At 36.8% G+C, this 23,986-nt stretch overlaps 1 protein-coding gene across 22 annotated transcripts in view; it reads left to right on the forward strand.

Annotated features, from left to right (window-relative positions):
- CEP170 (centrosomal protein 170) overlaps window positions 1-23,986 on the forward strand; it is a 128,984-nt gene that overhangs the window by 69,687 nt on the left and 35,311 nt on the right. For all 22 annotated transcript variants that reach the window (XM_015433418.4, XM_065531497.2, XM_005539637.5 and 19 more), the window contains 3 exons: window positions 10,202-10,351; window positions 13,632-13,758; window positions 17,249-19,081. In XM_015433418.4, coding sequence (XP_015288904.1) covers window positions 10,202-10,351; window positions 13,632-13,758; window positions 17,249-19,081 — 2,110 coding nt within the window. The remainder of the gene's footprint in view (window positions 1-10,201; window positions 10,352-13,631; window positions 13,759-17,248; window positions 19,082-23,986) is intronic.

Here is a 23,986-nt window from a genome sequence, read left to right on the forward strand (position 1 = left end):
TTACTGCTTCACTAGTTCACTGTTTATTCATTTGCCTCCCCACTCCCATTGGAGAGAGACACAAACAAATGTAAACTCCATCACTGTAGGAACCTAGTGTCAGCATATAAAATGTCCTCAATAAATATTGCCAGCTGAGCTAGTGGTGAAACATATGTAATTAATCCCATAACAGGCATGCTAGGTAGAGTTTTCCGGAAATATGGAACAGCCTATTCGAAAGCACAGGAGCACACATGACTTGTTCAGAGGACCAAGTTACTTTTGAAGAGATGAGATTGGACTTGGTGTTGAAGTTCCTTATATATCATACTAAGGACTTTAATGCCAAAGGCAGTGGGGAATCATTGAAAACATTTAAGTAGGGCAATGATATGGTCAAGTCACTGTCAGAAATGTGAAGTATGGATTGAACACTGGAAATGCCAGAAGCACAGAAGGCAATCTAAAAGCTTCTGTCATGTCCAGTAGTCAATCAGCTAATGCCTAGATCTTAGGTAAGAGGTCTGGGCTAAAAATAGCCCAGATCTTGGAATCTGGGAATTATTAGACAATAGAGGGCAGCTGTCTTAGTATGTGTTGTGTTACTATATCTGAGACTGGGTAGCTTATAAAGAAAAGAGGTTTATTTAGCTCACAATTCTGCAGGCTGGGACATTCTAGAGCATAGCTGCACATATGGCTGGCTTATGTTAAGGGCTACATGCTGGGTCAAAACATGGTAGAGAAAGTCAGAGGAGAAGTGGACATACGCAAAAAGGCAAAACGAGGGGCTGCCTCACTTTATAACAGTCTACTATGAAGGGAACAAATCCATTCCCATGAGAACACGAACTCACAAGACAGCATTAATATGTTCATGAGAGATCTGCCTTTTTGACACAAACACCTCCCATAGGCCTCACCTCCCAACACTGTCACACTTTCAGTTGAACTTCTACATGAGTTTTGGCAGGGACAAACCACATCCAAACCATAGCAGTAATTGAATACAAAATATGAGATGAGATCAATCAGAGAAAACGTGTAGGGTGAGAGGAACTAAAGTATGAAAATCTCAGCAACACCAACATTGATGGACAAAGGAGAAAAGTGAACAAAGGAAAGTGGAAAGTATCAAACAGGAATAAGAGAAAACCAAAGGAATATGTAGCACCTTGGAATCAAAAGCAGAGTGAAGAGAAGCCAGTAAGCAACAGTATCACATGATACAATGATGTTAACTATGATGAGCACAGAATATGCCTTTTCAGTTTTTCTCCAAAATACATTGTTATTCTTGGTCTAAAGAAGATGAGCAAACCATGTATTCGCATCTTACCTTGGGAAGAGTTGTGTAACATTGAAATAGGGTTTCTTTAAAGAGATGACCAAATTAAACTGCTGTCTCCTTATTTTTCTGTACTGGTAGTAGTTAAAAGATAGTGAGCTACCCTCTTTTTCTGTCGCCAGGTTATGAGATTACAGCATTTGGGTTTGTATTTTGGGGCTGTCTCTGTCAATAGATCACCTTATTTTATGCATGTCATCAAATTCACCTTTAAAATGTTAACACAAATACCTGATATTGGTAAAGACCTCTTAAGTTTTACATCTAAGTTTACATGGAAATACACTATAAGAAAGTGCTGTTGACCGCCTAAAGGCATTTATCTCTCATAGTAGTAATATCTCTCCCAACCCTCTCTCCTTTGGCCTCTCTGATAACTACCTTCCCATCACAGTACCAGTTTCTTCTCTCCACTCTTCCATCAAAAGAGATAACCACTGAGGCAAGAGGAGGACCTCGTCAGGGTTACTTCCTAGCCTCCTAAGCTAAATAGGAGAAACTTGCGGTAAGAACAGAAAGCTAAACATTAAATGAACAAGAAAAAATCTTGATCATTGTGGAGGGCTTGAGGAACTATCTTCTTAAAAGCGATATTTCTTCTCATCAATTTCATACCATAGACAACTCTGCCAGATACTTTTCTTGTCCCGAGTTTTGATTCTTGTTCATTGTGTCAATATATCTCCCCCACATAGCCTCTTATTAGCGTCTTTTCTTCCCTCATAGGGCCTGGTCACTGCTGGTTCTATAGGCAACAGTTGGTAGGGAAGAATCTAGAGCCAGGAGACCTGTAACAAAACTAGAAACATGGGAGGAAGAACCTTTACAGAAGTGAGTCAAACAGCTCAAGAAAGTCGGTGCTGAGGACCTGGACCCTGGGAAAATATTCCAAACCCTGAAAGTCACAGCAAGATTTAAGATGAGATCCAAGTAAGACCCAGGGAAATGATGATAAACTAGAATCAAAATCTATGTAGACAGTGCCACATAGAACTCAGAGAAAGGCAGGATGTCCAAAGTCCACTCAAATAGAAAATTAGATGTGCATGGGAACTCAAGGAGTAGAAGATCAAATAAGAGCCTTGGACAACAGGAGAAGACTTTGATAAAAGAGTCAGCATTTTTATTTTTGACTGAGCAATTTTTTCTATATTGAGAACTTTTTCTTTTTAATTTCTACCAGGAAAGTTTACTTTTGGTTCCTCTGATCAATTCTCCCCAAACCTTCTTGACCTCTGCCGCCTCCTTCCTAGGTATAAGAAACCCTCTTCTGCGATGTTAATTTCCAAAGCTTCACGAGGGAACCCTCACCTTTTATTCAGTCACAGGCCTAACATAATAGGTTTGCCCTCATTTTCCTTTCTCTCTTGTTGTATGAAATTCTGTTTATTTTCCTCTTTGAGGAACTTTCCACTTACCGTGCCCTCAATCTAATAAGTTCTTCCTTGTGTTTTTGGCATGCCTAGCTTCTCATAATTCATTTTATTTATTCCTTCCATCTTTTTATTGTGGAAAATATATATAACATAAAATTTATCATCTTAACAATTTTTAAGTGTAGAGTTTAGTGTTATTAAATACATTTATGATGTTGCACAACCATCACCACCATCCATCTCTGTAATTTTTTGTCTTGTAAAATGGAAACTCTATACTCATCTCATAATTCACTTTGAAGTGGCTTTTACCCACCACTGTATTTAAAGTAGCTCCATCATTCACTGCTTATATCTCTCCATCAGATTACCGTGTTCTGTTTTCTTTATAGAACTCACTTCCATCTGGTTTATTTTCTGTTTGTCTACTCTAAGATGATGTTATTTGTCTTGTTCACATCTGTATCCCTTGTGTCTAGAACAGTGTCTGGCATGTAATAGACACTCAATAAATATCTTTTGAATGTGAATGAATGAGAAAGAAAAATTTGTGACCTGCTTTTTCATTTGTTAGCATTTGTATATGATTCATTGTATATTGGCTAATTTATTTCAATGAATTTATAGATTGATTAAATCCAACCGGGGCCCCACAAAGAAATTTTTCTGCATTTTTATATGCTGAAACTAGTTTATATCTTGATTCCAAAATAACTTGTTAAAATACATAGTTTAAAACCTTCTATGTATTATAAACTTAGCTTTGTAATATTAAGTATGAAAGCTGCAAAGATAGATAGATGGATGGATGGATGGATGGATAGATAGATAGATAGATAGATAGATAGATAGATAGATAGATAGTCTTAGAAGAAAAAGAAATGTATAAATTTTGGGGAGATGCTGTGATAAAAAGACTAGACTTACCTTTGAGTTCCTAGCAATACCTACCTGGCAGCTTCCAGCTGGAAAATCTGCTTGGCAAGGAAAGAGAAATATGATTATTGATGAACAGCCAGCTTGTAGAGACTATAAGAGGAAATGCATGACAAGGGAATGAACCATAAAGAGAAGAGAAATTGGACATTTTAATTTTAGAGGCATTAAATGAGATCTAAGTATAATTTGAAGATATTAAATAAAGAGCAAATTGAGAAAGATGTAGGAAGGGATGGGAGGGAAGAGATTATGGATGTAAGACTTCTAAGGAGTGGGGAGAATCAGGGACACAAGTTAGGTTAAGAGGGAAGACAAAGATTTAAGAACATGTTTTCACCCAGACAGAGGAGCAAAGGAAGAAGATAGAGGCTGGGTGCGGTGGCTGACGCCTGTAATCCCAGCACTTTGGGAGGCTGAGGCAGGCAGATCACAAGGTCAGGAGATCAAGACCATCCTGGCTAACACAGTGAAACCCCGTCTCTACTAAAAATACAAAAAATATAGCAGAGCATCTGACATGAGCCTGTAATCCCCGCTACTCGGGAGGCTGAGGCAGGAGAATCGCTTGAACCCGGGAGGTGGAGGTTGCAGTGAGCTGAGATCACACCACTGCACTCCAGCCTGGGCAACAGAATGAGACCCTGTCCCAAAAAAAAAAAAAAAACAAAACATAGAGTCCCATTTAAAGAAAATATGAGGTAAAATTCGTATAATATAAAATTGACTGTTTTAGCCATTTAAAGTGTACAATACAGTGGCTTTTAGTACATTCACAAGGGAGTGCAACCATCAGCACTATCTTAATTTCAGGGCATTTTCATCACTGCGAAACAAAATCTCTTCATCATTAAGCAGCCATTTCCCATTCCTTCCTCTCCCGGCCTCCTGGTACCCACACTTTTTGTCTCTATGGATTTGCTTATTCTGCACATTTTATATAAATGGAATCATACTATATATGGCCTTTTGTGACCAACTACTTTCACCTGGAATAATGTTTTCAAGGTTCACATGTGTTGTAACCTGTATCAGCTCTTCATTCTTTTTTTTTTTTTTTTAATTTTTTTTTTTGTTTATTTTTTGAGACAGGGTCTTGTTCTGCTGCCCAGGCTAGAGTGCAGTGGCGTGATCTCAGCTCACTGTAACCTCCACCTCCCGGGCTCAAGCGATTCTCCTGTCTCAGCCCCGCTAGTAGCTGGGACTGCAGGCATATGCCACCACGCCCGGCTAATTTTTGTATTTTTAGTAGAGAGGGGGTTTCGCCATGTTGGCTAGGCCGGTCTCAAACTCCTGACCTCAGGTGATCCACCCACCTCGACCTCCCAAAGTGAGGCATGAGCCACCACGCCCTGCTCATTCCTTTTTATGGCTGAATAAATATCTTACTGTGTGCATAAACCACATTTTCTTCATCCATTCATCCGCAGATGGATAATTGTGTGGCTTCTTCCTTTGGCTGCTGTAACACTGCTCTGAATGTGTGTGTACTTCTATTTATTTGTGTACCAGGATAAATGATAAAATGTCTCTCCTGGCTCCCTTTCTGTGCTCTTCTAATAATTCTGTCTGAATTTTACATTTAAAAGTTGATTACAAATATGCGATAAAAATCACAGTGTTTCATATTCAGAATAGTTTATTCCATTGAATTTTAAGGGATTTTTCTTTTTAAAAGTAAAATTAGATTTTCATGGACAGTTACAAAAATAAATTCTCCTCTTAAATCATCCTGATTTCGTTCTTTGACCCTAGTGGCTAGAATTCTGCATAATTCTTAAAGTAATTATGTGTTAAATTATTTTCATGGGCCATGGGAACCTCTACTGTTGGTTTGATCTAACGGAGACCCTGTTCTCCTTACCCAAGAAGTCTTTGCTCATTTGCTCATTGAGGAGAAAGATGTTCTGGTTATCTGAGGTTGAAACTTGACTACATTTTTACTTGGACACCTTGATGTGATTGATATACTAATGCAATACTATTATTCTGTTGTTACTTTAAAATAAGACTATAGAAGTGAGGTATTTAATCTGCCATTATATTTCTCATTTCTGTGGAAAGATGAATTCTGAATTCCAACTAATTTGGATATTTTTTAAGCTAATAAATTAGCACTATTGCTATTGAATTGTTTTGCTCTATGTTGTATTACTATATTTCTGTGCCTACATCTTACCCCACGGCACTTCTCTTCGTGCACAGTGATCTCTGTTTTCTGTCACAATCAGCAAGCTTCCTGTATCTGATGTTACTAAATGTAAATTTTGACCTCTCTGCAAATATTCAGTAGGTAGGATATTTATCACCACGAAAATTGACCCTGTATCCCCCATCCTCACCATTCTGATTTCAGAATTGGACACTGTGGACTTTCTTTGCACAGACTGAGCTTTTAAATTATAATGACTATGATCATAATATGCTAGTGAAAAAAATCAGAATCAAACTTTTCATAGGTTTGGTTTGTATTGTACGAGTTCGTTATCTGGAGAATGTTTAGTCTCTTTAAACTTAAAACTAAAATCTAAAAATCTAGTTTGGTTCTTATGGATATTTGGTTTTAATTACAGAATATTCCTGCATGGTTCTTTCAGGTGACATCCTCTTCTTTTTATAAGCTCCTTTATTAGACCTAACCTCCTCAAAAGCAAAGACCGTCATAGATTTTGTAATCCCCTGCAGTGACTGGCCGAGTAGCCTGCCTGCGGAGAGTAAGTGCCATTCCTCAGTAACAGATTGTTAAAATTGTTTACAGTAGCCACGGAGCTTTGGATGTGAAATGCCAAATCCACAAATGTATTCAGAAGAAAAGATTGTTTCATGTTGTTGGAGTGGGAAAGGGAGGGAGGTACTGCCTTTTTACCCCAAACCTAGAGGCCATGGGGGAGGGGTCACGGCTCATTCCACAAATAGAGATGTGTCTACTCAGATCGGGGGAACTGTAGGAGAGAACATGTGAAACCCACTTCCTACCCCCAGTACAAACGAGTTGTCTGTAAACGTCTGCCAAGCCCAGACAGCTCTGCGGGCAAGTGCAAGTTCACAAAGAAGTTTTCTACTCCTGTCCTATTTTCCTGCCTTTGATCCTACTCTGGAAGAATTAGAGACTGACAAACTTGGGGTGCAAGCATAAATATTAGGTATCTCATCTCCTTCCCCACTGTGGACTTCTAGCCTACAGAAGTTCTAGCTGAATGAAAGACCTGGATTTTGTACTATCACATATTTGGGATTTTGATTGAGACCAGACCAGAGAAGAGAATCATGAGCCTAGAGCTGAGATACTGTGTTTGAAATACCTTTGAGGCCAGGCGTCATGGCTCACGCCTGTAATCCCAGCACTTTGGGAGGCCGAGGCGGGCGGATCCCGAGGTCAGGAGATCGAGACCATCCTGGCTAACACAGTGAAACCCTGTCTCTACTAAAAATACAAAAAATTAGCCAGACCTGGTGGTGGGCGCCTGTAACCCCAGCTACTTGGGAGACTGAGGCAGGAGAATGGCGGGAACCCAGGAGGTGGAGCTTGCAGTGAGGCGAGATCGCACCACTGCACTCCAGCCTGGGCAACAGAGCAAGACTCCATCTCAAAAAAAAAAAAGAAATATCTTTGAGCCCCTTCCAGCAGGCGGGATGACAGTAAGCAACATCTATAGTTGGTAATTGAAGTGAAGCCTTGCATGTTCCTAGGTGAAATCACCTAGGACCAGAATCTAGAATGAAAAGTGAGAGAACCTAGTATACTTGATCTTGGTTTAGAGGAGCTCTCAAGTTCTGTACAATTATCAGCCCTTTTTTTTCAGATTGTAGGTATCTTTTATAAGTGTGAAAAGTACACTAACTTTAAGTATATAGACAGTATAAAATTTATGTCTTTGTTTTCACATAAAAGTTGTCACAAGTGGATGTTTTTCTTCTTAGACGAAGAAACGAATAGATACGGATTTCAGTCTGGACTGGTAGTCATTGCTATCATTAATTTTTCAAAACATTATCAAAACAGATGTGAAACTTGAAGGCTTCTTTCCCCACAGCGTAGTAGGTCAGGCCCTACCACTGGTTTGGAGAAGAAATAATTGTTACTTAATAATGTATGTATAGCTGTCTCTATATGCTTTAAAAGGAATCTGTTGAGCGTCATCCAAGTATTTTCTGTCTAACTTCAGCTCCACTTCCTCACAGGATTAGTTCTGTGTGTGTTTTTTGTTGTCATTTCAAAGTGGTGTCAGAAGTGATTTAGAGAGGTTCATGATATTTTATTTGAAACTGCTGGTACTTAGATGTTTGAGGAAATCAAGTTTTTAGTGTTGATTAGAATTAAATATTAATCAGAAAATCACTCAAGGTAATTTCTAAATCACATGTCAAAGAGATGCAAAAATGCAAGTACTTATGTGGTTATTTTTACTTTCAAACTTGAGTTAGATTTTTGTTAGTAATTATAAAATAAGGAAATAAACCAGTAAAATTTGAGTTCAATGACTTGAGTTAGGAATGATTAACATTTTTAAAGATGGACACAAATAACTTGAATAGCTATAATTTGCTTTCTGTGCACGTGGGGGATAAAGGTAGAGGACACAGGTTATACTCTGGTTTTTTCACTGCTGTTAAGTCAACCTAATGTTAAGCAAAACTAAGCAGTTTTTGTTTTTTCCCTTGTGTACACTGTGCTTCCATGTATTAAAATTCATATTTGATTTAAAATAATATGTAATTTGCTCCTAAAGCAAAGATAATTTAAATATTGAGGAGTTCAAGGAATATTAAATCATAATTCTTGATAATTATGGTTATGTTAGAATTAAATATTAAGTAATAAGGCCATCTAGTGGTAAAATTTTCAAGTTTTAATGAATGAGAAAGTCTGATATCTGTTTCACTAAATGTGAACTTCAGAGCTTATCAGATAGCTGTACTATAAGACCATTAAAACTTTATGCCAGAAAACAGTTGAGCCTGAGGTAGTTTCTCCTTATAGAAAATGAAGGCTCTCTGGTTATATCCTAAAGATCCTGTCTGCAAATTGCTCATTCAAACACATGATATTTTTCTAGATTGTAATAATCAGAGCCACAAACAATAACTATAAAGAATAAAAATTGGGAACAAAGTGGAGACTTAATAGCAGAATAGAATGTTAAAATTTATATGCCTAAAATTTTTCCAATCTGTTCTACGACATCCAGGGCCTATTATGTGCCAGGAAATGAGTAAGACTTAGGTCCTGCCCGTAAAAGAGAAGCACACCATTGTTTGTCTTTGTATTTAGAACTTTTCAAAAGTGTTGGACATTGACAACTTGCTTTTTTAAGCAGTTAATCTTGAATACGCCTGGAATCTGCATTTCAAACAAAGGTCTTTAAGTGATTGTTAGGCAAATACAGTTTGAAAATTATGCTATCCACTATGTTGCAATTATATAATAAAATGGCATCTTAGAAAATTATATGTGTAACTGTAACTCAGATATGTAAATGGTAAACACTGATGGGGAAGGAACAGATAAAATGAGCCACATGTTCATAGTTTTCCAACAGGTATCACAAAAATAATAGAGCAAAGAAGCTGAAAAGAAACGGAAGAGATACTCTTATTTCTAACTCTTTGCATTATTGTAGTGTTTAACAACATTATTAAATCTTTTTTTTTTTTTTTAAACAGGGTCTCACTTTTTCGCCCAGGCTGGAATGCATTGGCCTGATGTCAGCTCACTGTAACCTCCGCCTCCTGGGTTCAAGCTATTTTCTTGCCTCAGCCTCCCAAGTAGCTGGGACTACAAGCGCGTGGTACCAGCTAATTGTTGTATTTTTAGTAGAAACGGGGTTTCACCATGTTGGCCAGGCTGGTCTGGAACTCCTGACCTCAAGTGATCTGCTCACCTCGGCCTCCCAAAATGCTGGGATTACAGGTGTGTGCCACCGCGCCCGGCGTATTACATCTTTTAACAAGTAAAATATGTCTTGAATATTTCTTTTTTTTTAATCAAACAGGACATTTGCTAAATGTTAAAAAAAAAGGATAGTTACTTTCAGCCGGGCGCGTTGGCTCACGCCTGTAATCCCAGCAGTTTGGGAGGCCAAGGTGGGCGGATCACCTGAGGTTGGGAGTTTGAGACCAGCCTGACCAACATGGAAAAACCTTGTCTTTACTAAAAATACAGAATTAGCCAGGTGTGGTGGCGCATGCCTGTAATCCCAGCTGCTTGGGAGGCTGAGGCAGGAGAATCGCTTGAACCCTGGAGGCGGAGTTTGCAGTGAGCCGAGATCAGGCCATTGTATTCTAGCCTGGGCAGCAAGAGTGAAACTCTGTCTAAAAAAAAAAAAGAGAAAAGGAAAAAGGATAATTACTTTCACATAAGCTGTGTCTGCCTGCTTTCCTTTCCAGCTATCACAATTAGCTGTTAATGTCATTCAAGAAGTTTTCCTTAGTTTTGAAATTAACTATTAAAATTAATTTAGAATATTTTTATTTGCCTCTGAAGTTAATTATATTATTCACATATTAATCTTGTGCTCAGACTTTTCATTTTCATTTATAAAATAATTTTTCCCTCTAGGTGTTTGGAGTAGATGACAATCAGGATTATAATAGGCCTATTATCAATGAAAAACATAAAGATCTAATAAAAGATTGGGCTCTCAGTTCCGCTGCAGCAGTAATGGAAGAAAGAAAACCACTAACTACATCTGGATTTCACCACTCAGAGGTATACATCTGTTCTGTGTACCTATTTGTATGCATAAAGTATAAATTCTTTTTTTTTTTTTTTTTTTTTTGGTCCAAGACGGAGTTTTACTCTGTTGCCCAGGCTGGAGTGCAATGGCATGATCTCGGCTCACTGCAACCTCTGCCGTCTGAGTTCAAGTGATTATCCTGCATCAGCCTCCCAAGTAGCTGTGATTATAGATGTGCACTGCCATGCCCAGCTAATTTCGTATTTTTAGTAGAGACAGGGTTTCACCATGTTGGTCAGGCTAGTCTCGAACTCCTGACCTCAAATGATCCACCCACCTCAGCCTCCCAAATTGTGAGGATTACAGGAGTGAGCCACCGCACCCAGCCTGAATTCTTATCATTTGTAAATTACATTATTTTAAGCAATTAATGTATCTCCTTATAAAATGCTTCTAAGAACTAAATTTTTACAAATTTATTTTCTAATGAAAGCCTAAAGCAATTTTATAATAATTCAACTTTAATTTTTATTAAGTTTTAAAAATATTATTTTGTAAATGAGGAAAATACTATGTTTCAGTAAGCAGTTAATGAGCTATATGCTCATAGTTCTGATTGGCATTATGAGATAAAACAAGAAACATATGCTGCTTATGGTTTCTTGGAAGTATATGTTTCCTGTATATCATACCAGGAAACATGCACTGGGCACTGCCTAATAGATACAATTTATATACCTCAGTAACTGCAAATACAGTACAGCCCAGGATATACTTACAATAATATGAAACTAATTAAGGATTGCTTGGTTACGATAATTACAGTCAGTATATATAGTAGAGCTAGAAAGATCTGACCCAGAGCTGCCACTTTTAGCTCAGAGCTTTTGAATCAGTCACTTCTCCCTTATCTTCTGTTTTCTCATCTACACAAATGGCATTTTTGATAAAATCTATTTACAGAGAATTTAATGAAGTATATAAAGCATCCAGCGTATTACTTGCCTGAGATTTATGCACTTAACAAATGTTTTTTACCTTTATCAGAAATGATATTAGAATTTCATACAGCCGGGTGTGGTGGCTCAAGCCTGTAATCCCAGCACTTTGGGAGGCCGAGATGGGCGGATCACGAGGTCAGGAGATCGAGACCATCCTGGCTAACACGGTGAAACCCCATCTCTACTTAAAAAAATACAAAAAAATTAGCCGGGCAAGGTGGCGGGCGCCTGTAGTCCCAGCTACTCAGGAGGCTGAGGCAGGAGAATGGCGTAAACCCGGGAGGCAGGGCTTGCAGTGAGCTGAGATCCGGCCACTGCACTCCAGCCTGGGCGACAGAGCGAGACTCCGTCTCAAAAAAAAAAAGAATTTCATACCACATTGATGTGTCAAAAAGAAATGTAAAAAAAGTATCTAAGGCAGAAGTATTAATTATTATTTACTCAGATAATAAGAACTAGCATTAAATGGAAGCTTTCATTCTCTCACTCATACTATAGTGTCTCTCAGGAAATAAGCTAATTTAACATACAAATATAAATTAATATAAAATGGAAAATAAAAGAAAAAAATGAAATATAAAAGAAAATCTTAAGGTATAAATAAAGAAAATATAAATAAAATGTTAACATTTGTATTAAGTATAAATAAGATTTGTTTTTTACATACAGGTAAATAGACCTATATGTTTGTTTATTAATGTTAAAATTGTTTCTTTATATGGTCTACTTCCTGAAAACTGTCAAAGCAATTACTGTATTTTAGGGCTCATTATTTCCCCATGATTGGGAGAATTTTAATTCTGGTTCCTGTTTTATGAGATGTTTAATTTACTTATTGAAAGCAGGTGATAGTTATTTGAGGCAATATGTTGCCATTCTGAGTAACCCAGGAATGGTTTTGGTAAATGTGAATTTAAATAGACTCTCTTCTCTCTTCTCTATTCCCTGAACCCCTGCCAAGCAAAAGCTATAGCCCTAGTAGGTTCTTCTGTAGGAATTACCTAACAGGCCATTTAGAACACTTCACAGAATGGTTTTACATAAGCGTGTGTCAGTGACACTCATACTGTTGGTATTCTTAACATGGTCCACATGGCTCTGGTACCACCTTCACTACTCAGAAATGTGGGCGGGTAACAGAAAACCTTGGGTGGGATTAAGGATGCAGCAGGCTTTAGTATCCTTAGGAGGCTTCACTGTATGTGTGTCATTCTCTATACCTACTATTCTTTTTTTTTTTTTTCTTTTTTTTTTTTTTTGAGGCAGAGTCTTGCTCTGTCACCCAGGCTGGAGTGCAGTGGCACAATCTCAACTCACTGCAACCTCCGCCTCCCGGGTTCACGAGATTCCCCTGCCTCACCCTCACAAGTAGCTGGGACTACAGGTGCATGCCACCACGCCCGGCTAATTTTTGTGTTTTTAGTAGAGACAGGGTTTCACCGTGTTGGCCAGGATGGTCTTGAACTCCTGACCTCAGGTGGTCTACCCGCCTTGGCCTCGTAAAATGCTGGGATTACAGGCATGAGCCACCACACCTGGCCTATACTTACTATTCTTACATACTATTCTTGAAATCATGTAGTGATTTATCTATTTGAAGTCTTCACTTCTTCAGTGTTTAGCTTGTCATTATTAATCTATCAAACCTGGCACTTTTTTTTTCTTTTTGAGACAAAGTCTCGCTCTGTTGCCAGGCTGGAGTGCAGTGGCGTGATCTCAGCTCACTGCAACCTCCACCTCCTGGTTTCATGCCATTCATCTGCCTCAGCCTCCCGAGTAGCTGGGATTGTAGGCATGCGCCACCATGCCCAACTAATTTTTGTGTTTTTAGTAGAGACAGGGTTTCACCATGTTGGCTAGGATGGTCTCAATTTCCTGACCTCGTTATCTGCCCACCTCAGCCTCCCAAAGTACTTGGATTACAGGCGTCAGCCACCATGCCCGGCCCAAATCTGACACTTTCAATGAAATATTTGTTTTGACTAGTTCAAAATAAAGTTTCCGTCATAGCTTTCCACTCCCTAGTTGTCATTACAGTTTTCATATGAAGCCTTGGCTTCTCTAGAGATTTTTCATTGAGAATTTAACAAAACAGTTTCATTTAGTAACATAGTTTGTTTTCAGAGAAAATCTTTGTTTTCTAGAGAATTTTTATTTTATGTAAGAGAAAATGTAATAAATGATAATATAGCAAGGTGAGGTTTACTTATGGGTTTGTATGACAAGTTACTGTGACTAAATGAAATTGTCTTTCATGAGACTCAGATATGACCAGGCTGCATGATTTCGTTTTCTTATTTTTCCCCTTTAGGAAGGCACATCTTCATCTGGAAGCAAGCGTTGGGTGTCACAGTGGGCTAGTTTGGCTGCCAATCATACAAGGCATGATCAAGAAGAAAGGATAATGGAATTTTCTGCACCTCTTCCTTTAGAGAATGGTATTCTTTCTCTTTCTCTCTTTCATTCCTCCTCCCTTTCATTCTTTATCCCTTTTTTCTTCTCTTTCGCCATTTCTCTCTCTTTCTCTTACTCTTTCCTTCTGTTTTTTGTGAATCATATATCAGTTGTTATTATAAAAACAAGCCAAATCTATATAGTAAGAAGGAAGTTAAACCTAAATAAACAGTTCACATATTCTCATGCTGATACATGAATTTATTTTATAAGTAAAACGCTGATTTTTATTAGATATTGTATATTTTGAGGGATATTAAGCAGGGGACAAATTCAAAGTGATAAAACTGTTTTTTGAGAAATTCTGTGGACTTCATAAGTTGAGACTTCTAAGGACAGGTGAACAGACACCAGCTTGGATTTAATAGTTCATTCCAAGGCACTTTTCCTTTTAGTTGTAAATTTCTGCTGTTGAAAATAAGAATGGTTTTTAAATTTTGTGTTTTTACTTTTAAATAAAAATTCTTCCTACTCTTTCTGATATGCTGATATCTTAAGATATGATTTTGACTAATGATGCAGCTCTCATTAAAGTATAATCTTAACTGAAGATAAGGAAATAATTTGTAGATGAAGCATAATATATATGTGTGTATATATATTACATATGTAGATGAAGCATATATAGTATATATAAGTTAAAATTTAAAAATAAGTTGAAGACAGGTCTAAATGATTTCATTCATAAATACAACAGGTATTTATTGAGTGCCTACTTCATGTGATACATTTAATGAAAAAGAATAATCTTACAAATCTATGTAGTATGATTTTTATTACAAACAAAATGAAATTTATTTAAACAAAATGAAATTGTTTGCCTTCAAGGATTTCATTATTGCATTTTGTTCATTAGTTAAGACCCTGAAAGGGGATGAGGAGATGGTGGTCAAAAGGTACAAAATCTCAGCTAGACAGGAGGAAGCAGCTTGTTTTTTCCTGAGGTCTACAGCACAGCCTGGTGAATATAGTTAATAATGTAGTATTGCACCTTTTAGATGTTCTCATCACAAAAAATGTTTACTCTTTGAGGTGATGAATATGCTAAGTAGCTTGATTTAATTATTTCACATTGTATTTATGGTCAACATTTTATACACGATAAACATATACAAATATACATTGTCAACTTACAATAAAAAATCAAAATAAAAAACTTATCCAAGTTGAAAAATAAATACCCATTTACAGTTAAAAAACAAAAAGACCCTCGATGAGGTTTTGTACGTGGTTTTTATCTGTTTTCTTAATTTTGTTCTGGTTGCAAATGGAAATTTGTTTTGTCTCAGGCTTGTGGCACCCCAAAAATCTGTTTTAAGAATTTTGTAAGTATTACAAGTATTTGAGGAAGCTACATAGCAGTGTACTAGAAAAGCTACATCATTTATTTATATTAGAATCTAGAAGTTATTGATAGTATTACCAAAAATTCTTTTGAGGGAACAGAGTCATTTGCTTCATATACCCTGTGTTTAGGAAACAAAGAAACCAGACGGAAGGCTAGATAAATTTACCAAAGAATCTGTTATAAAATTATTAAGTATTATCTGTGAAAAGCAAAGTTCTACCCTTGTTATAAAAAATAATAGACCACTTAGCTTTCATGATCTCATTTCTATTCATCATATTTAAATGAACTTATTTACATAAGCTTGATAAATCCACTTAAATCGTAAAATGTTTTTGTTAAACATATTGAATGTATATGAGGAGGGGGCAGTATGAGAAATACTAGAAAAATACAAAAGGGTAAAGTAGCCATTACATTCTAGATGCTTCAGTTAGTACTAAGGAGATAAGACATATGAAAGAAAAAACAAAACAAGATATAACATGATTAATGACTAAATTAAAGTTAAATCTATCAGTTCAGTAAGGATTTTCCTCCATCATAACCATTGTATTGATACGATATTTAAATGCTGAACTTTTAGGATTATAAAGAGAAAAAAAAGACCCACGGAAGCTGTATCTAGTATCTTTTCTCCATTTATCCCTAAGGGATTAGGAAGCTTTATATGTTAATTTATATTTCCCTGAAAAGATGTCTCCTTTTTCTCAGAAATACATTCCATTTTTAACAGTCAGGAAAATCCTTAAATATTCTCAAATTCTCTCATGGAAAAATCAAAATATATATTTTCTCATCGGCTTCTACTTGAAAAAAAAGAAAGGGATTTTGTATTTCCATATGTGGCATTAATAACCAGAAGACTATAATTTAAAACTTCCTCAATTTATAAAATTTTGCTGTGTCCTATGAAAATTCTGCTATTTCATACTTATAATTTTTAAAATTCTTTTAATCAGCTATAGATTTTTTTGAAATGTTAAAGCTCTGTGTTTTTCATTTTACTTAGGAAATCCAAAAGTGTCATTCTTTGAAGTAGATAATACTTTTTAAAAACTATATATTTTGTTCTTCTCTACTGTGCAGTTGAAAATACAGAAAATAATGTTTATTTGACATTCTCTGTATACATCTACAATAGTTAGATTCTGGCTTTTTGAGCAAACCTCAAGGATGGAAGGTTACAAAAGCAAGAATGAACACAGTGAACTTTCCTTCTATAAAACACATTAAGAGGAAAGAAGAGCAGTATATTTAGGTTTAAGATCAGATGACCCTTATATACCATTATGACTGTAGTTAGTAACAATGCATTGTATATTTGAAATAACTGAAAGTAGATCTTAAATGTTCTCACCACAAAAAGGATAAGTATGCGAGGTAATAGATATGTTAATTACCTTGACTTAGCCATTCCATAATGGCATACGTGTATCCAAACATCATGTTATACACCACACAGATACATAATTTTTGTCAATTAATAAATAGAAAATTAAATATATGAAGAGAAAAATGATCAGATGACTCTAATTTTCATCTCATACAATTGGCCTTCCTGACTCCTCTAGGAATTGCTTTTTTGTGCAGCTTGAAATTGTACTTACTTTTTAAACTACTTAGTCACAATGCTGGCTCACTTGTTTTTTAGGCTAAGTCATTTTTAATTACATCTCAAAATGTAATGTAATATAGCTGGCCCTCTGCATCCATAGGTTTTGTATTAGTGAGTTTTGCATCTGTGAATTCACCTGAGGACTGAAAATATTTGAGAGGGAAAAAGAAATGATCGCGTCCCCACCGAACATGTATAGACTTTATTTTTTGTACTTATTCACTAAGCAATACAGTATTAACAACTATTTACATAGCTTTTACATTGTAATAGGTATTATAAGTAATCTAGACATGATTTAAAGTATATGGGAGGGTGTGAGTAGGTTATATACAAATACTACATCACTTTATATAAGGTACTTAAGCATCCTTGGAATTTGGTATCCTGGGGGAAGAAGGGGTCTGGAACCAGTCTTTGTGGATACTGACAGACAACTGTAGGGTGCTCCTTTTATTTTTATGTTTTTGTCTTAGCCAATTCCTTCTTTGTGGTTTTTATTTTATAGAGACAGAGATCAGTGAGTCTGGCATGACAGTGAGAAGTACTGGCTCTGCAACTTCCTTGGCTAGCCAGGGAGAGAGAAGGAGACGAACTCTTCCCCAGCTTCCAAATGAAGAAAAGTCTCTTGAGAGCCACAGAGCAAAGGTTATAACACAGAGGTCAGAGATAGGAGAAAAACAAGACACAGAACTTCAGGAGAAAGAAGCACCTACACAGGTATACCAGAAAGATAAACAAGATGCCGACAGACCCTTGAGTAAAATGAACAGGGCAGTAAATGGAGAGACTCTCAAAACTGGTGGAGATAATAAAACCCTACTTCACTTAGGCAGCTCTGCTCCTGGAAAGGAGAAAAATGAACCTGATAAGGAAACTTCTTTGGTAAAGCAAACATTAGCAAAACTTCAACAACAAGAACAAAGGGAGGAGGCCCAGTGGACACCTACTAAATTGTCTTCCAAAAATGTTTCAGGTCAGACAGATAAATGTAGGGAGGAACCTTTTAAACAAGAATCACAACCTCCAGAAAAAAATTCAGGACATTCTACAGGCAAAGGAGACAGAGTGGCACAAAGTGAGAGCAAAAGAAGAAAAGCTGAGGAAATTCTGAAAAGTCAGACTCCAAAGGGAGGAGACAAGAAGGAATCCTCCAAGTCATTAGTGCGACAAGGGAGCTTCACTATAGAAAAACCCAGCCCAAACATACCCATAGAACTTATTCCTCATATAAATAAACAGACTTCCTCTACTCCTTCTTCTTTAGCATTAACATCTGCAAGTAGAATACGAGAAAGAAGTGAGTCTTTAGATCCTGATTCTAGTATGGACACAACCCTTATTCTAAAAGACACAGAAGCAGTCATGGCTTTTCTAGAAGCTAAACTACGTGAAGATAATAAAACTGATGAAGGACCAGACACTCCCAGTTATAATAGAGACAATTCTATTTCACCAGAATCTGATGTAGATACAGCTAGTACAATCAGTCTGGTTACTGGAGAAACTGAAAGAAAATCAACCCAAAAGCGAAAGAGTTTCACTAGCCTCTATAAAGATAGGTGTTCCACAGGTTCTCCTTCCAAAGATGTTACAAAATCGTCATCTTCAGGTACTAGGGAAAAAATGGAAAAGAAAACAAAAAGTCGTTCCACAGATGTGGGTTCAAGAGCAGATGGTCGTAAATTTGTTCAATCCAGTGGGAGAATAAGACAGCCTTCGGTAGACCTAACCGATGATGATCAAACCTCTAGTGTACCTCATTCTGCCATCTCTGATATTATGTCATCTGATCAAGAAACTTACTCCTGTAAACCTCATGGACGGACTCCACTTACCTCAGCTGATGAGCATGTACATTCCAAACTGGAAGGAAGTAAAGTAACGAAATCTAAGACTTCTCCGGTAGTATCTGGTTCATCCAGTAAATCGACCACCCTTCCAAGGCCACGACCTACCAGGACTTCCCTCTTGCGCAGAGCACGACTTGGTGAAGCTTCAGACAGTGAACTTGCCGATGCTGACAAAGCATCTGTTGCTTCTGAAGTATCCACAACAAGTTCTACATCAAAACCTCCCACAGGAAGGCGTAACATCTCTCGGATTGATTTATTGGCTCAGCCTCGTAGAACACGACTTGGCTCACTGTCAGCTCGTAGTGACTCTGAAGCAACAATTTCTAGAAGTAGTGCCTCTTCGAGGACCGCAGAAGCCATCATTAGAAGTGGAGCCAGATTAGTACCATCAGATAAATTTTCTCCTAGAATTAGAGCTAACAGTATCTCTCGACTCTCAGACTCCAAGGTCAAAAGTATGACCTCAGCTCATGGCTCTGCTTCAGGTAAATTGGATCCAGATTTCTAATAGCATTAGCATGTTGTATATTTTGGGGTTCCTTTTTAAAAAAAAAAAAAGTGTCTAGTTGTCTTCCCAAGATACTCGTTCAAAACAAAAGTTATGATATATGAGGTGGCGGGGGAGGTTCCATGAAATAGTTTTATGTAGCATAGTAAATGGAAAAGTCAGAAGTTATATATACTTCCAATTAAAGTCCTGGGGCAAAATAGTGATTTCAAAATTAGGAATTCATTGAACTGATTTAGGAGTTTTAATTCTCCAGCTGGTGATATATTTGGATGTGTGTGTGTCAAAATTAGATTATCTGGCATTATCTGGTTTAAAGTATAGGAATTAACATTGTGCTTCTAAAAGCGTGTTTAACCTTTAAATATCCTCACATAATTCAAAGCCCTTAAGAACTTGAAGAAAAGCAGCATATGCTTTATTACTTCTTTCAGAGTTAAATAATCAATGTTTTGTTCTTTTTTTTCCCTACCTATTTTGAAATGTCTCACATACTTTACCTATACTTTTTAAAGTTAAATCTGTTTATAGTTGGAGCAGGTGAAAACTAACCCTTAATTTATTTCAGTGGAAGAAGATGGATTCATGGGGAATCACTCAGCATATATTGGCCAAACTGGGCTGTAGAAATTTAACTGGTTATGAGCATTATCTCAAAAAGTGCTGTTACATCGTTTAACTCTAGTAATTAGGTGTAATTGAATATAATAACTACAAAAACTACTTACTCTCCACCAGAATTTAACTGATGTTGTTATATTTGTTTGCTTACATACTTTGTGTTCAGAGCTGAAGCCATTGAGAGACACGTGTGACCAAAGAGTCATGAGGTGGATATTTGTTTGTATCCTGTAAGCCTGTTCTCATTACTTCATAATGAGCCTCCTATGTGGGCGTGGCTGCAAAGGCCAGTGTGGGAGGCCAGCTGTTATAACAGGCTTGCAGGTGCGTGATGATTTTCAGTAGGCAGACATCTCAGTGAGCCCTAAGTCTTGAGTTAAAAGTGGAGGGGAAGTTGATAGGAAATTTCATCTTTTTATTTTTGATTGGTTTACATCTACCACACTATATCCTACAAGACCCTAAAGGAACGGTACTTTGCATATGATACTGTTTTCACTTTTCTTCCTCTTTTCACTGCTGCTTTCCTCCACTCCGTTCACCTCTCTCTCTCTGCTGGTCAGTGGGTTTGCTAATGATGGTCACTGTCTATGGTAGAAATGGATGTAGGCTGAAGCCGGATAACATATAATCATGATTCCAAAAAAAAATTAGGCAACATTTTCCTTATTACCCCAGTCCTCATTTCCACACTTGAAGCTTTGGTTGGTGGTTCATAAATTTATTGCCAAATATTTTAAAACTAACTATTTTGGTTTTTTTTTTCATTCTGTTGTTGCTTATGGTTCTACTTCTTCAATTCACATTTCATCTCTGCTGCATTTCCTGAAGAAATTTCTTCTGCTATATTCCGTGTTTTATCACCTCATCTCCATTAAGATATGTGTGTATTTTCCTGTCTTAACATAATTTCTGTGTTACCAGGTAGCTTGGAGTACCTCTTAACACATGATGTGGTTTTATTCCTTGATATTTAGGATAAGGCTTGAGATCCAAGCTAAATATGATTACTTCAGCAAGTCTAAGAAACAACTGTAAGATGCTATATATAAAGCTACATTTCATTTTCTGCTTCTTTGAATACAGAACTTGATAAATATTCAGTTTTCTGTGTCCAAAAATAACCTTGAATTGTATATGAAATTCCCTAGGACAAATTGAAGTATATGATTTTGGTCTTTTCATACTTACTAGCAGTATATTAAATAATGAGAATCATGGAATTTAAGAGTTAGAAGAGTTATTCCCTTAAGGGAACTGAGGCCAAGAGAGGAAATAACCTGCCCTGGGCACATGGCTGTGGCAGGGGCGGAATGAGAATCAAAGGCTTTTAATCCCCAGCCTGTTGTTGTTCTGCCATATTTATTCTAGCTCTAAGAAATAGTTTGAGTGTTTACTTGTATGCAAGCTTCCAGAAGACAGCTGGAATCTACTGGATTATTATCAGGAGTATATGCAAGGTCAATATACCATATAAAGGTTTTGGTATTGTTTACTAAAATCTTTGCAATTCTGATGTTTTACCCAGTTTATATTCTCTGTTCCACCTTATGAGCATAAAGCCACATTGTAATCTGGGATTGTATATTCAGATTCTCTCAAGGTACCCATTTATAGTATTACATCTTATCTAGGACAGTAGCCAGGATCTTTCATTCAGTGTGAACATACTATAATAGCTGTATGGAGAAGGTCATCAAACAAACAAACAAACATATCTGTTTGATTTTGCTAATTTAGGTGCCTTTGATATTATAACATTTCTGTTTAAGATAATTATACTATTTTGAATGGAAAAAAAAAAATTTTTATCTTTTGAAACATGACTTAAAAGAATGTTAAATCATACTGATCAGTGTTGCTGTGCACGGTATAAACTTTAAAGACCTTGGAAATAATCTGAACTTAGCACCTTTGATATTGTCCCAATTGGATATGTAAAAATAATTCTGTAATGTTTCCAATTCCATATTTTAGATGATGTTTTTAAAATAGTTTTAGGCCAGCACAGTGTTTCCTGCTTGTAATCCCAGTGTTTTAGGGGAGGGCAAAGTTGGAGGATTACTTGAGCCCAGGAGTTCAAGGCTTCAGTGAGCTGTGATGACACTACTTCATTCCAGCCTGGGACAAGTGAGACCCTGTCTCCATTTAAAAAAAAAAAAAAAAAAAGTTTTTTTAAAGTAACGTGTAATAAAAATAGAAGATTGGAAATCTCAGATTTAGCATTAAGAGAGGAGTTCTGTTATGTTTCTCTGATGTAATTTGCAATTTGCTTCTAGGAGTTTAACTAGTTTTTTTTCCCCCAAAACATTCCTTCAATGATTTTTTGTTTGTTTGTTTGTTTGTTTGTTTGAGACAGAGTCTTGCTCTTGCTGCCCAGGCTGGAGTGTAATGGCATGATCTCAGCTCACTGCAACCTCTGCCTCCCGGATTCAAGTGATTCTCCTGCCTCAACCTCCCAAGTAGCTGGGATTACAGGCGTGTGCCACCAGGCCCGGCTAATTTTTTGTATTTTTAGTAGAGACGAGGTTTCACCATATTGGTTAGGCTGATCTGTCCTCCTGTCTCAGCCTCCCAAAGTGCTGGGATTACAGGCACCTGGCCTCCTTCAGTGATTCTTGATACCAAGTTGTAACTGAGATATCCAGATTTATTTTGGCAAGATATATTTAAATTTAAAGACCTTGAATTATCAAAATAAAGCCCTTGGTTTTCATTATGTTTTAAGTGCACATTTTAGAAAATAAAAACATTATGTTAATATCCTTAAAAATTTTTTAGACTGTTTGCTGTCCCTTTTTAATTCTAATCTTCACAGTTTATAGGCAGTAGAAATTAAATGTTGGACATGCATGGCTTGAATTAACTCTTTCTCCAGGTCAAAGGACAAAAACAGCATTGTCAGCAGTTTTTCTCCCCAACTAATCTTATTGCTGCATGCTCATAAATATACATGCAAAACATGTTTGTGGTAATTTTCCACTAAAATATTCTGATATAGTATGAAGATGCAATGTGTGTTTTCTGAAGTGTGTTTGCAAAATCTATAGTTGCACGTTTTAATGCCAACAAAGAAATTGGAACAGTCACAGAAATACGATACTAACAACTCTTTTTTTCCTTTTTAATTCTCTAGACATCATAAATGATAGTATGTTTTTGTAGTGAATATAGTAGTTTAGTACTACAACACAAGAGGGAATGTTGCCTATTTTATAATTAAAAACTAAATTTTGTAATGAATGCTGTAGCTCTAGCTACGAGCTTAATCAAGCCCATCTTGGAACTTTCATTTTAATATATATGCTGTCTAGGCCTTTACTAACCAATAAGTCTCTTAGAGATTGGCATTTCAAACACCTTTAAATGCCTTAGTAATATCAACCCATCAAATGAGCCTAATAATATATTAAGAAAATCTAATTTATTTTTATAAATTGTTACTTAAGCTGAATAAAATTCAAGAGAAAGAAAAAGTTTTTCTTCAACGCAGGTAGAAATCAGAAAAACTATCATTACATGAGAAATTTAGATTGTCTTTTTAAAACAACTTGACTGGGCACGGTGGCTCATGCCTATAATCCTAGGACTTTGGGAGGCTGACGCAGGTAGTTTACCTGAGGTCAGGAGTTCGAGATCAGCCTGGCCAACATGGTGAAACCCCGTCTCTATTAACAATACAAAAATTCGCCAGACATGGTGGCGGGTGCCTATAATTCCAGCTACTCTGGAGGCTGAGGGCAGGAGAATCGCTTGAACCTGGGAGGTGGAGGTTTCAGTGAGCCGAGATGGCGCCATTGCCCTCCAGCCCAGGTGACAGAGGGACACTCCATCTCAAAAAAAAAACTTACTGGAAACAAAAGTGTAGAATGTATACAACACTTGGAATCTCAGAGAATTAGTTTTGAAGTCTGGGAGTCCATAGACCTGGCTTATACTGTGATTTTAGCAAGGTAAGACCTCTCTGGGCCTGTTTCTTCTCTGTAAATGGAAGAATTTAGACTCATGTCAAAGGTCATTCGGTTCCAAAATTCTATGAAATAAGTAGATGGGGGAAAAGTTAAAATATTTTAACTTGAAGTTTCTTTGGTGTTAATTAGCGGGTGGTAGAGAATTTAGGGAAAAAAAAAAGTTGGGTAGCTGGTATAGTTTGGAAGCAAATGTTAAGAAAGCAAAAAGTTTTGAAATTAATTCTTTGAGAAATAATAGGTTAAAGGGCCTTGCATTGAACTCCCTTTCCCAGTTCCTTCTCCACCAGTAG

The sequence above is a fragment of the Macaca fascicularis genome, chromosome 1 (genome assembly GCF_037993035.2).
Source record: "Macaca fascicularis isolate 582-1 chromosome 1, T2T-MFA8v1.1".
Taxonomy (NCBI): Eukaryota; Metazoa; Chordata; class Mammalia; order Primates; family Cercopithecidae; genus Macaca; species Macaca fascicularis.